The sequence below is a fragment of the Mirounga angustirostris genome, unplaced genomic scaffold (assembly GCF_029215605.1).
Source record: "Mirounga angustirostris isolate CCGP_5_RB_7025 unplaced genomic scaffold, mMirAng1.0.hap1 SCAF_3, whole genome shotgun sequence".
NCBI lineage: Eukaryota > Metazoa > Chordata > Mammalia > Carnivora > Phocidae > Mirounga > Mirounga angustirostris.
In genome coordinates, this window is record NW_026991711.1 from 78,569,403 (window position 1) to 78,583,410 (window position 14,008).

At 44.7% G+C, this 14,008-nt stretch overlaps 1 protein-coding gene across 3 annotated transcripts in view; it reads left to right on the forward strand.

The window, feature by feature from the left end:
* The window catches only part of LATS2 (large tumor suppressor kinase 2), a 75,825-nt gene extending 63,958 nt beyond the window's left edge, over positions 1-11,867 (forward strand). For all 3 annotated transcript variants that reach the window (XM_045869165.3, XM_064586301.1, XM_064586302.1), the window contains exons 4-8: positions 384-1,795; positions 2,923-3,505; positions 4,779-4,961; positions 6,731-6,837; positions 9,500-11,867. In XM_045869165.3, the coding sequence (XP_045725121.2) occupies positions 384-1,795; positions 2,923-3,505; positions 4,779-4,961; positions 6,731-6,837; positions 9,500-9,994 (2,780 nt within the window). In that variant the 3' untranslated portion in view covers positions 9,995-11,867. The remainder of the gene's footprint in view (positions 1-383; positions 1,796-2,922; positions 3,506-4,778; positions 4,962-6,730; positions 6,838-9,499) is intronic.
* The last annotated feature ends 2,141 nt before the right edge of the window (positions 11,868-14,008 follow it).

Here is a 14,008-nt window from a genome sequence, read left to right on the forward strand (position 1 = left end):
GTCCCAGGGTCTGTCTTGGAGCATAGCTCCACAGGGAAACGCAGGCCCGTGTCTGTAAGAACTTCCTTCTATGTTTGCCTTTGACGTGTACTCGCTGATGCATCTTCTTAGCCCAGGAAAACAGTCCTTGTTTGGCTATGCTTCTGCGCTGGGTGATGTCTGTAGAGGTTCTCGGCTGTGCCGGCTAGCCCCGTGAGGGGCCCCGGGTGGGGCAGAGCCTTTGACCCAGAAGGTCGCCCGTGTCAGAGAGCCTTCCAGAGGGCCTTGGGTCATTGAAGAGCCTGTGCAGCAGTGTCAGCCCCAAGGACACTGCCAGCGACAGGGCCCAGAGCCAACTGAGCAGGTTCCCCTCTAATGCCGTGTCCTTGTTCTTTGCTCTGCAGGAAAGGGCATTGCACCAGCCCCTGTGCCACGGAGGCCAAGCTTTGAAGGAACAGGCGACCCTTTCCCCCCCTACCATCAGATGAGTGGAGCCGCCTACGAGGGCAGCAACACGCTGGAGGAGGTGCCTCGTCAGTACATGGACTTTCTTTTCGCCGGAGGCACTCACGGCGTGCCTGGCGGCCATCAGCACCAGCCCAAAGGCTATGCTGCAAACATGGAGGCCGCAGGGTTGAACTTCCCAGTGGGCGGCCCTGGGGGCCAAGCCCTCCCACTGCAAGGCTCCCACTACAGGCCACACCTGCTGGTGCCTGGGGAGCCACTGGGCTATGGCATCCAGCGCAGCCCCTCCTTCCAAAACAAGGAGGCAGGAGCATATGCAAACCTTGCTGCCAAGGGCCCAGCCGTGCAGCCGGGGGCGGGCCACGCGTTTCCGCCCACGGGAGCGGCGACAGGGCTGTACGTGCCCCACCCACACCACAAACAGGCCCACCAGATGCACATGATGGGCTCCCGGGGCCAGGTGTTCACGAGTGACAGCCCCCCGCAGAGTCTGATCACACCCTCCAGAAACAGCCTCAATGTGGACCTGTATGACCTGAGCAGCCCTCCTGTCCAGCAGTGGCAGTCCTCTACCCTGTCCCGCCGTGACTCTCTTCAGAAGCCAGGCCTGGAGGCACCACCCCGCCAGCACGTGGCGTTCCTGCCCGAAGGCCCCGTCCCCAGCAGAACCAACTCCTTCAACAACCACCAGCAGCCAGTGGCCGTGCCCATCCGGGCAGGAGTGCCCAGCAAGACGGAGCCTTCCATGCCCTCCCCCAACACCATCACGGCTGTGACAGCCGCCCACATCCTGCACCCAGTGAAGAGCGTGAGGGTGATGCGGCCCGAGCCGCAGACGGCTGTGGGGCCCTCCCACCCGGCCTGGGTGCCAGCACCCACCCCCGGGGTGGAGAGTCTGGACTCCAAGGACGAGCACCCTCTGCCCCTGGGGGGCGCCAGTGCATACCCGCTGGACGTGGACTATGGCAGCCCAGACCTGAGGTGCCCGCCCCCACCGTACCCCAAGCACTTGTTGCTCCGGAGTAAGTCAGAGCAGTACGACGTGGACAGCCTGTGTGTGGGCATGGAGCAGAGCCTCCGAGGCGGCCAGGCTGCCGAGCCTGCCGAGAGGAATGACAAGAGCCACAAAAATACCAAAGGGGAGAAAGTGGGGAAGGATAAAAAGCAGATTCAGACCTCTCCTGTTCCTGTTCGGAAAAACAGCAGAGATGAAGAGAAGAGGGAATCTCGCATCAAGAGCTACTCGCCGTATGCATTTAAGTTCTTCATGGAGCAGCATGTGGAAAATGTCATAAAAACCTACCAGCAGAAGGTCAACCGGAGGTTGCAGCTGGAACAGGAAATGGCAAAAGTAATTTCTCATTATATTCTTATCATTTGGCCCTGGCTCTTTCCTAAATTGGTAGTGGGAATTACGGCAGAATTCCTTTTTTGTTTCTGCTTTATGCACCTTTATTACAAATGATTCGTCTCACAGGACGATGGTGCAGTTATAGGGCGAACACCTTGCAGAAATGACAGATGTTTCAGGCTCCCTTGTCCCTTCTCCCTGACTCTGAGGGGAGCAGTGAGCACAGAGCAGGACGCAGCCAACAGGCAGATTACCAGATCGATTTTTATGGTGTGTCCTTATTTGTTAACAAAATTTGTCAAGTTTTACTGACTGGTGTTTAAACATTTTGAAAGAGTAGAAACAAAGTTTGAGGTTTTATAATTTGAAATTGCGGTATTTATAAAGAAAAACATATCTGGGAATGATCTGTTTATCCTTTAAGTTTATAATTAGCAAATAATATATACCTATTTTTTAAAGATCTTATTTATTTATTTGCAAGAGAGACAGAAAGAGCACAAGCAGGGGGAGGGGCAGAGGCTAGAGGGAGAGGGACAAGCAGGCTCCCCTTCGAGCAAGAAGCCTGATGCGGGGCTCAATCCTAGGACCCTGGGATCATGACCTGAGCTGAAGGCAGACACTTAACCAACTGAGCCACTCAGGTACCCCAGCAAATAATATTTTAAATGTACATTAGTTGATACTTACTTGCTAGAGAAGGTAATTCATGAAATTTAAATCACACAAAGCCAATCATTTCAAATTCTAAAAACCAAATCTGTGCTCTCCCATTTTCATTGACTTTTCTTTGTTCCCATTTTCCCTGAGCTATTAAATTATTAGATTGTTCTTAGAGTTCTAGGAACTTTGCGGTTCCCCCCCCTTTTTTTTTTTTTACAGATTTTTATTTATAGAGGTTCCCTTTAGAGCCTAAAGTCACCTGTTTTGCCTTCCCTTTAGATTCCAGATTTGTGTCTACATAAGTATATAAAGAACAAAACCAGTTGTTGTATTGCTTATAGTATACTGGACCCATTCAGTGTTCTTATTTCTATAAATTAAGTTAGGACCCTTACGTCTCCCGCCCCACCTATTTCCTACCATGGGCTCCTCTAATGTGACTTCCTTGTTTTCCTTCTCCGCAGGCTGGACTCTGTGAAGCTGAGCAGGAACAGATGAGGAAGATCCTCTACCAGAAGGAATCTAATTACAACAGGCTGAAGAGGGCCAAAATGGACAAGTCCATGTTTGTGAAAATCAAAACCCTGGGGATTGGTGCCTTTGGAGAAGTGTGCCTTGCTTGTAAGGTGGACACTCATGCCCTATATGCCATGAAGACCCTGAGGAAGAAGGATGTCCTGAACCGAAATCAGGTGGCCCACGTCAAGGCCGAAAGGGACATCCTGGCCGAGGCAGACAACGAGTGGGTGGTCAAACTCTACTACTCCTTCCAAGACAAGGACAGCCTGTACTTTGTGATGGACTACATCCCAGGGGGCGACATGATGAGCCTGCTGATCCGGATGGAGGTCTTCCCTGAGCACCTGGCCCGGTTCTACATCGCAGAGTTGACTCTGGCCATTGAGAGTGTCCACAAGATGGGCTTCATCCACCGAGACATCAAGCCAGACAACATTTTGATAGATCTTGATGGTCACATCAAACTGACAGACTTTGGCCTCTGCACTGGGTTCAGGTGGACTCACAATTCCAAATACTACCAGAAAGGTATTGTCTAGACGTGCCACGGCCACCTTCTACATCTAGACAGAGCTGAACCATCTAAGGCAGCTCCTTCCCATCTGGGTGGCTCCGGATCATTTTGAAATTATCTGTTTTCCATTATTTTATAATTTGGCATGACATCCTTTTCTCCCTGAAACAGTACTATGGTGTGTGGGGAAAAAAAGGTTTTTTTTTAAATTAATGGATTCAAATTTTACTATAGTATTTTTAGGACAGTAGGCTATGGGGTGTCATGGGACCTTGGTTGGGAACCATCACTCTGCCCTTATAAAATGAGCCTTAAAAAATAAGTCTCACAACCTCCCAAGTGTCCTGTCTTCTAGCTAACGTGAATCTATAGGTATCTATAAGTACAGGTATAGGTTAACTCCATCTTCTACAGTTTTGCTGGCCATTATGTTACTTGTGACTCAGTTTCTTGACATTGTTATTTTAATACCATGGCTCAGGCTTCTTTTTTTTTTTTTTTTTTTAAGTAATCTCCACACCCATTGTGGGGCTTGAACTCACAACCCCGAGATCAAAAGTTGCACATTCTATTGACTGAGCCTCATGCTTCTATTTTTTTTTTAATTTTTTTTTTTTAAAAGATTTTATTTATTTATTTGAGAGAGAGAGAATGAGAGAGAGAGAACACATGAGAGGGGATAGGGTCGGAGGACGAAGCAGACTCCCCGCCGAGCAGGGAGCCCGATGCGGGACTCAATCCAGGGACTCCAGGATCATGACCTGAGCCGAAGGCAGTCGCTTAACCAACTGAGCCACCCAGGCGCCCATGCTTCTTATTTTTTAACTCAAAACTAACCCTAAATCATTTAATCCATTCCCATTTTCTGGCATTAGAGTCACTTTTGTTTATATTTTTTAAATCCTCTTATGCTTTTCCATGTTAATCTTGAAACATGTCAAACAGGTAGTAGACTTTGGCCAGAGTGCTATGCCTGATACCCCCACAGCAGTTACCTGAGCTTTTTTCCCTGTGCATCACACTGTTACCCCACACCATGCCCAGCTCCTGTCATCGCTTTATCCATCGTTCTTAGTGTTTGTGTTACCTCATGACTTGAGTCTCAGACCCAGGAATCATGGGCCACCCCTACAGAGCAGTTGGGAAGGATTCTTTCTCATAACATGTCAGGAGCTGAACTGAATTACTTTCCCCTTTGAAGTTGTGGATTTGTTGCATCGCTGAATAGTGGAAATACACTTTGTTTTTTATTCTCTTCTTTCCCTGCCCCTGATTCCTGGGTGAAAGGGAGCCACATCAGACAGGACAGCATGGAGCCCAGCGACCTCTGGGACGACGTGTCTAATTGTCGATGTGGAGACAGGCTGAAGACCCTGGAGCAGAGAGCCAGGAAGCAGCACCAGAGGTGTCTGGCACACTCCCTGGTTGGGACCCCAAATTACATCGCGCCGGAAGTGCTCCTCCGAAAAGGTGCGTGCTTCCGGCCACAGCCAGCTGCGCAACTGGCGGCCATCTTGACTTCAAACCTTTGGGGCCAGATGACCCCTCAGAGTCTCTCCAGCTCCAGCTTTCCAAGACTCTGAATGTTCTCATTGTATTTTTGTACTCGTGGAAGCCCGAGAGGAAATTATTTCCCTAACAAACAAACCTCCAGCATATCTCTCGTCTGTTTTGCAGCTGCCCTTGCTTCTGGGGTGAAAGAGGACACACACACACCATTAGACCTGTCTCACTAGCTCCTCCTTTGGCTGGGCTAGATTGGGTATAGGGTGTGGGCTTTCTGTGTAGAACCCAAGAGAATCTCGCCACAACTGATTTTGACAGAAACAACTCTGAGGGCACAGGGACACTCGTCATTCTGCCTAAGCCATACATGTTCAGGCTCCTAGCTGCTTGCAGCATATCCAGCTGGTTAGAAGTATGACAGAACACAAGTATTATTTCCCTCCCGTTCTCCCCTGTTAGTCCAGAAGTGCTGGAAGGTGAGATGTGGGGACAGGGGTATGCATAAAATTAAAAGTGTTCAGTAAAATCGGTCTGTGCGGATGTTCTCTCAAATACGCATCTGAGTACAAGAGAAACCTTACAGTGAGTGTGGGGCTCATAGCAACAGTGCAGTAAATCCAGAGATTGGTGGTCTGTCTTTTCACATGTGCTCTTTCAAGTCTTTCAAGTCTGATCAAGTCACTTTCCTTTGTTAGCTGTGGAAATCCAAAGCAAATCACTTAACCGCTCAGAGCCACAGGCCTAACAGGAACTACCTTGTGAGGTGGTTGTGAATATCGGCCTCGCTGCCCTGGAAAGGTGTCATTCTTTCCTTCCTCTCCCAGTGGGAGGTGGGAGGTGTCTCCAGCACCCTGACATGTGCCACAGTCCCGGAACGAGGGGTTGGAGTTACCCTTCGGCCTCCAGTGCCGGGCCAGGTTGGGAGGAGGGGGGGTGAGGGGAGAACAGAGCTAGCAAATACTGCTGGCGGGTCTTAAGGCCCAGTTCAGGCTTAGCAGGCATCAGGTGACATCAAGACTGGAGCATGGCTGGGTCTGGGCTGCAGAGCTCCGAAGGAAAAGTGGGAGAAAATAGAAGAAAAATGGACCTGTCCCACCGCCTCGGTGAGGCTGGCCCTGTCTGACCAAGCCGCAGGGTGCCCTGCCTCAGCTCCTGCGTCTTGGGAGCTCCGTGAGCAAAGGGCCTGGCTCCGTGAGTGCGTCACACTGTGTCTTATTAGACAGTTGTTTCCTTTGCCAAAGGGCCCCCTTTCCCCTCCTCTTCTCCATATTCCTCAACTTCTTCCAAAACTGACTCAGCAGGCCTCCCCAGGAAGTCCTCGCTGACAGGTGTAGCGCTTTCTGTTTTCCAGTTAGTCCTATTTTAATCGATGTCTTTGTGTGTTCTTTAAGAACTTAAAATCCTGGTTCGTAGCGTTACTAAGAGTTACAATAGGCTTTTAAAGTTAGAAAGTCTTACTACAAAAGCATCCTGTGTTTGTCACAGACTAATGTAGAAAATAAGAGAATACACGACGACTGGCACCGGCCTGGCAGGTGCCCCACGCAGCCTTCTATACTGAGCCACACGCACAAGGAGGCGCGTTTTATGTAGGTTGGTTTTCTCTTACGTAACATGTATGCTGCTTGAACATGCTTTCCCCCTTAACAGTCAGTTAGCATTTGAGGATTTCATAAAATTCTCTGAGAAGAATACATGCCTGTGTTGGAACTGAGTGAGACTTTGTCTTTCAGGATACACTCAGCTCTGTGACTGGTGGAGTGTTGGCGTGATTCTCTTCGAGATGCTGGTGGGGCAGCCACCCTTTTTGGCCCCTACTCCCACAGAAACCCAGCTGAAGGTAGGAATTAACTAGCCCATGCATCTGCTTGCTGCAAACACACATGGTTGTCTGATGAACCCATGAATCTCTGGTCGGCATTTGATCTTTCATTCTGAGTAGCGTAGGAGTGTCCGTTGTATATATTAAAAGTATTATTATTATGACCTATAGAAAAAGTTTTATTTTAATAAGTAAACCCACAAAGTTAGACCTGTGTTTTGATGTATATGTATATCTGAAGTTTTACTTGAACCATTGGCCATCCGCCATCTTGAACCATGAGCGGTGAGAAGCAGTAAAGGGGCTCTGTACATCTGGTCTCTGCTGCCACATGCCTACCTTGCAAAAAACACCGAGAACTTTATGAACTAGACCTAAAGAAATCAGTTATTTCTTTGGATGTTATACTACATTATACACTATCTGTATTACTGTTTGCAGATTATCAGCTCTGTGGTTGGGCTAGTTGTACATATTTCTAATATTAATTGGAAATAAATAATTACTCTCAATCATTTAATGCTAAATAATTAGTTTTAGAATGAGAGATTGATAGCCATTATTCTCTGAAATGAATGATTTGATTATTTAAGAAGGACTGAATAGAGAATCTGATGAAATCTTTGGAGCTTCTTTGAACAGTGCACTTAACCACCAACATAGGTTTTTACTAACAATCTATGAAGTACTCATATGTCCCAGAGTCCATGTTAGACCCTAAATTAATAATCCTTTATTTAGAAAGACCCTAAATGAAGGCTTAGTTTTCACTCTGGTAACAGTAAAAATGGAATTTGACATTATCTGTATCCTAATTGAATTGCTGAACCATTCTCTAACTTGCCTGCATGATAATAACCCAATGTTTTTATTGTGATAAAGTTTACCATTTTAACCATCTTTAATTTTACAGTTCAGTGGCATTGAGTGCATTCACAGTGTTCTACAACTACAACCATTACCTCTTTTCAGATATTTTTATCATCCCAAACAGAAACTGTACCCATTAAGCAATAACTCCCCATTCCTCCCTCCACCAGGCTCTGTAACCTCTCTCCGACTTTCTGTCTCTGTGAAGTCACCTAGTCTGGAGCCCTCATGAAAGTGTAATACCATATGTGTCCTTTCATGACTGGCTTATTTGCCTTAGCACAATGTCTTTGAGGTCCATCCATGCTGTAGCACCTGTCAGAATGTCCTTCCTTTTTAAGGCTGAAGAATATGCCAGTGTATGTGTACAGCACATTTATTTATCCATCATCGGGTGATGGTCACTTGGGCTTTTTCTGCCTTTTGGAGTGAACATGAGTACGTATACAAGTATCTGTTTGAGTTTCTGCTTTCATTTTTGCGGTTATATACCCAGAAGTGGGATGGCCAGCTCATATGGTCATTCTGTGTTTAACTTTTTGAGGAACCACCAGACTGTTGGCCCCAGTGGCTGCATGATTTTGCATTCCCATCATCCATGCACGAGGGGTCCAGTTTCTTCACATGCTCATCAACACTTATTTTACTTGTTGTTGTTATTTTAATAGAAGTCATCCTAGTGGGTGTGAGGTGGTATCTCATTGTGGTTTTGATTTGTATTTCCTGATGATAGTGATTGAGCCTCTCTTCGTGTGCTTATTGGGCATTTGTACATCTTTGGAGAATGCCTGTTCCAGTCTTTAGCCCTTTTTTAATCAGGTTGTTTTTGTTGTTGAATTGTAGAATGTATTCTGGACGTTAATCTCTGATCAGATATATGTTTTGCAAATATATTCTTCCATTCTGGGGGTTACCTTTCCATTCTGTTAATAGTGTCCTTTGGTGCACAAGTTTTAAATTTTGATGAAGTCCATTATATATATTTTTTGTTGTGTTGCCTGTGCTTTTGGTATCCAAGAAATCATTTTCGAATCCAGTGTCATAAAGATTTTTCCCTTTGTTTTCTTCTGTGACTTTTACAGTTTTAGCTTTACTAAAACAACTACTCAAGTTCAAACCAGCCCTCCCACCCATACGCCCACCTGCCTGCATGCCTTACCAATGCCCTGTCACCCCAGCCTGTAGCCTGATGGTTTGGCCTTGCTTTATTCTAAGTATAAATAATAGAGAGTCCCTTAGGTTTTCTCTTCATAGTAGTTGCTTTTCGTGACAAATGTATTTACTGAATATCCCGATGGCTGGTCTGTGCAGTTGACCATCACGAACATAGGCCAAGGCCATAGGGTCCATCACCTTTATTCTTCTCTGTGAGGTTGTCTTTTTTTTTTTTTTTTTTTAAACAAAACCCCAGTTGACCATCTCTTGGCCATAATAAGTACTGAATGAGAACCATGATGGTCCAATAGAAATCTGTTGCCATAAGCTAAAGAAATGACTCACAGATGAGCGGCCATTTCATTTTTATGGAAACCACACAATTCTTCTGCTAAACTGTATTTCTGATAGTCTCTTTTGGTCTGTTTGGCTTCATCACCCCCTGCCTCAGGCTGTGAGCCCCCTACTAAACCGCGCCGGCCCTTGATGGCTGCTCAGCTCTGCAACTGCTGCTCCTAGATCTAGTCTAACTGTTCTCCCGTCGTGGAAGTAAAATTATTTAAAAGCCACGTCATCACACACTGTCTCAGAACTGCCCTAAATGGGCCTTAAAACGTGAAAAGAAAGGAAAACTTTGGTTCTGTTGTCTCTTCAGGTGATAAACTGGGAGAACACGCTCCACATTCCAGCCCAGGTCAAGCTGAGCCCCGAGGCCCGGGACCTTATCACCAAGCTGTGCTGCGCTGCCGACCACCGGCTGGGGAGGAATGGGGCCGACGACCTGAAGGCCCATCCGTTCTTCGGGGCCATTGACTTCTCGAGTGACATCCGGAAGCAGCCGGCCCCCTACGTCCCCAAGATCAGCCACCCCATGGACACCTCAAATTTTGACCCCGTAGATGAAGAAAGCCCTTGGAACGATGCTAGTGAGGACAGCACTAAGGCCTGGGACACACTCACCTCTCCAAATAACAAACACCCTGAGCATGCATTTTATGAATTCACTTTCCGAAGGTTCTTTGATGACAATGGCTATCCCTTCAGGTGCCCCAAGCCTTCAGGAGCAGATGCTTCACAGGCTGAGGACTCTGATTTGGAAAACTCTGATATGGTGGATCAGACTGAAGGTTGCCAGCCAGTGTACGTGTAGACAGTGACTCGCCGTCCCCGACACTCTGCTTCTTCAGAGGTCCAGGGGGCCCAGGGCCGGTTTCCTAACAGGCCTGATGGAGAGTCGAGGTCAGCTTTGTTCAAGTTAGTCCGTTGGTTACTTCACTTGAACTTCTGGTCTTCACCAAAAACCCCCAAAACAAACAAAAAAGCTTTTTAAAAAAGGACTCAAGTCTAGCAGATTCTGGTTGATGGGAGTGGGGGCAGGTGTCAACATTGCTTTGAATTGGAATTGGCTTTTGAGGACCTTCACTGCATTAAGACCATATTTTTAAAAATTTAGTACAGTTTAGAAAGAGCACTTATTTTGTTTATAGCCATTTTTCTTACTAAATTATAGGGATTAACTTTGACAAATCATGCTGCTGTTATTTTCTACATTTGTATTTTATCCATAGCACTTATTCACGTTTAGGAAAAGACATAAAAACTGAAGAACATGTGATAAGAAATCTCTGTGCAATAATGTGTAAAAAAAAAAAAAGATAACACTGTTCTGTTATTACTGATACCATTTTATTCACACAATGGTTTTTGTTTTATATTTTTTCCCACATTTCAAAATTGTGATATAATGTTAAAAGCTGCTTTTTTTTTTTTTTTTTTTTTTGCTTTTTGCATATTATAGTATACTAGAAAGTGTGAGCAAGGTGATTATGTGGGTGTGATTTCAGATGTCTGGTGTGTAGAGTACTGCATGAGCAGGGTTTTTCTATTATAAAATTACCATATCTTGCCATTCACAGCAGGTTCTGTGAATATGTTTTTACTGAGTATCTTTAAATGAGATGTTCTAGACAGTTTGCTGATAACGTATCGTGTGGGTGACTTCTTCGCTATGATTGTATCCCTTACTGTTTTGTTGAAGAAATTCAGATGTGTAACTGAGAAGCGATTTTTGTGTGTGTGTCTTGGGTATGATTGGATTCTTTGGGGGGTAAACTTAAACATTTGTCATATACTAAACTCGTGTACATCAAAAGGGATTAATTTAGCTATGCCAAAAAATTTAAGTTGCTCGTGGAACTCAGTCCATGCCGCTCGTCGGTACCCTGTCGCTGGCCTAGCTGATATGTGGAACCCAGCGTCCGCACCACCGGGCGGTCTGCCCAACGCCGTTCCTGCTGTCCGCACAGACAGCAGAGGTGTTCTTCCCATGATGAAATCTAATGCTCTCCTGTTTTCTTTTTTTTTTTTTTTTTGGTGTGCTTTGAAGTATCAGTCTTAACTTGGTTTTAAAAACACACTTTTCTAATCTTTGTAAAACAGCAAGGATTATTCAAAGTGACATTGGAATAAAAAAATAATTAAGCCATACGTATTTTCTTAGAGGTGTAGATGTATATATAACTACATAGATAAACACACAAAATATTCCTTATTTCAAATTAGTATGATTCCTATTTAAAGTGATTTATATCTGAGTAAAAAGTTCAATTCTTTTTTGCTTCTTAAAAATCTGATGCGTCATATTTTTCATTATATTATTCCACATATTTTTCCTTGAATTTTTTAGCATAATGTATCCATTATTTAGTATATATCTAGGCAACAACACTTAGAAGTTTATCAATGTCTAAACTAAGAAAAAGAACAAAAAACAAAAAAAGCAATTCCTTGTGTACTGGTTTACATTTGTATGAATGGCAAATTCTGAAGTCTGCTGTGCTTGTATCGTGACTGTCAGTATTTCCGCTATTTTATAGTAACGCCCCGTTATTTACAGCGCTCTGACATACTTTCATGTGGTAGGTTCTTTCTCAGGAACTCGATTTAACTATTATTTATTGATATATCATTGCCTTTGAAAAGCTTCTACTGGCACAATTTATTATTAAAAGTTTGAATCCAAATCCTTTGGTGTCATGTCGTCCTGGAATTTGTAACTTCCTGCTTGTATCAGTGTGTTTCTCAGGGATCCGAATGCAGCCAGGACTGCCACCTGCTGATGGAAGGCACTATCACGAGAGGGAAGGGAGAGAAGCCTCCCCAGACAGGGATCTGGCTCAGGGACAAAGGGTCAGGTGTGGGAAAAATGGGTTTTCAGGTTATACACAGAAAGTCCAGGGCAGGGTGTGGTTCTGTGACCTAGCTTCTCTTCCATAAGCCGGTGACAAAATACACCTCACTAGGATCGTCAGGTGTGGGATATCAAATACGTATGGTAGGTGATAAAATAAATCCTGATCAGGAGCTGATTCCCCCTGCGTGAGATGCTTAAACTGAGAGGACCACTTGAACACCCTGACCTCTGGGGCGTTAACGCATATGGGGCGCCTGGGTGGCTCAGTCAGTTGAGCATCTGCCTTCGGCTCAGCTCATGATCCTGGCTTCCTGCTCAGCGGGGAGTTTGCTTCCTCTCCCTCTGCCACTCACCCCGCTCGTGCTCTCTCTCTCTCACTTTTATTTTAAATAAAATCTTTTAAAATAAATAAATAAAAATAAAATGGTTGGTGGAATTTGCAGAAAATACTTTGTTTTCTTTCGGTTCATCTTTGAGTAGTTAAAATCACATGGTTTAAAAATCAAAACACGTAAAAGGATATACAATAGAATGTCTCCTACTCCTTTTCCTAGCCATTCAATTCACTACTCACAGTTTCTTGTGTGTCCTTAGAGAAATGAAACTTTATGCATACACAGCACAAGAAAATGCATACACGTGCACATTTTACCTCTTTTACACAAATGGGAGAATGTTATGAATACTTTCTGCATCTGTTTTCTTCACTTGGCAATCTAAGCACTCGTCATGCTTTATTATACTATGTGGTATTTCATCACGAAGGTGTATTATAATCAGGCCAAGTCCCATATCACTGGACATTTTGGTTTCTGACCTTTTTCTATATAAATAATGCTGGAATAAATAACCTCTATAGCCATCATTTTGTGCATGTGCAAGTGCATATATAGGATAGATTCCTAGAGGTGGAATTGCTAGGTCAAAAATTAAGTGTATTTGCAATTTTTATTGCCAAATTGCCCTGCAGAGATCTTGGGAGAAACTCTTCTCTGGCTGTCAAAGGCCCTGACCATTTTTCACATGGACTATTTCTCAGGATTGGGTTTGCAGTGAGCAACCTTGAGGGGTGAAGTAATGTCTCCCTCCCAGACAAAAAAAGCAAGCTTGCTTATTGCTTGCTATTAAAGGGGTAGATTCCTCAGGCTCAGTGTACCTTAGCAAAATCCCTCTGGGTCTCCTGTGCTTCCCCTGTGGGACTTGGGGGCAAGGAGATTTGTGCAAACACACTGATACTCATGCTGCTTAATGTACTGTGAGTAATAAAGTCCTGCGTGCCTGATCCTGGAGTCCCTTGTCTTATTTCAGGATTCACGATAGAGTAACAGGCTAACTTCTTAGCTTATAAGTAGGGTAAAAACAAACCTTAGACCTGAAAACCGGTATTATGCCAATATATACCCCCCAAAGAAATACATGGGAGTATTTACTTACTGCTTTGCCAACTGCACAGTATATTATCAACCTTTTTGATCTTTGTCCATTGACTAAGTTAGAATACATGTGTGTGTATCTTGATATACTTTGACATTCCTCTCATTTTGAAAGAGGTTGAGCATCTTTGTGTATGCTTAATATTCATGTGCATATCCTTAAAAAGTAACGGTTCTAATTTTATGCATCATTTGAGTGTTCGTCTCTAAGAGAATCCTGAAAGATTTCCATTCACTTCCTGCTCTTGGACTTCTCTTCCTGCTCAGCTAAAGTGAATTGTTTAACTGGGCCGATGGCCAAACAACAGATTACTGAGAACAGACACTTCAGTGTTTTGACAGATTCCATAGGAGGTGAATACTCTGCTCAGAACAGTGCAAGGACACAGCCAGGCCTAACTTCAACATATCTGTGGTCATTGCTAGGTGTGATTGGAGTGCGTTGAGGAAACAAATGCTTACTACATTCCTTCAAAGTTTCCTTCTTCGCACTTGGCATGTTATGTGTCCCTTGATAAATCTAAATGCAAATCTCAAA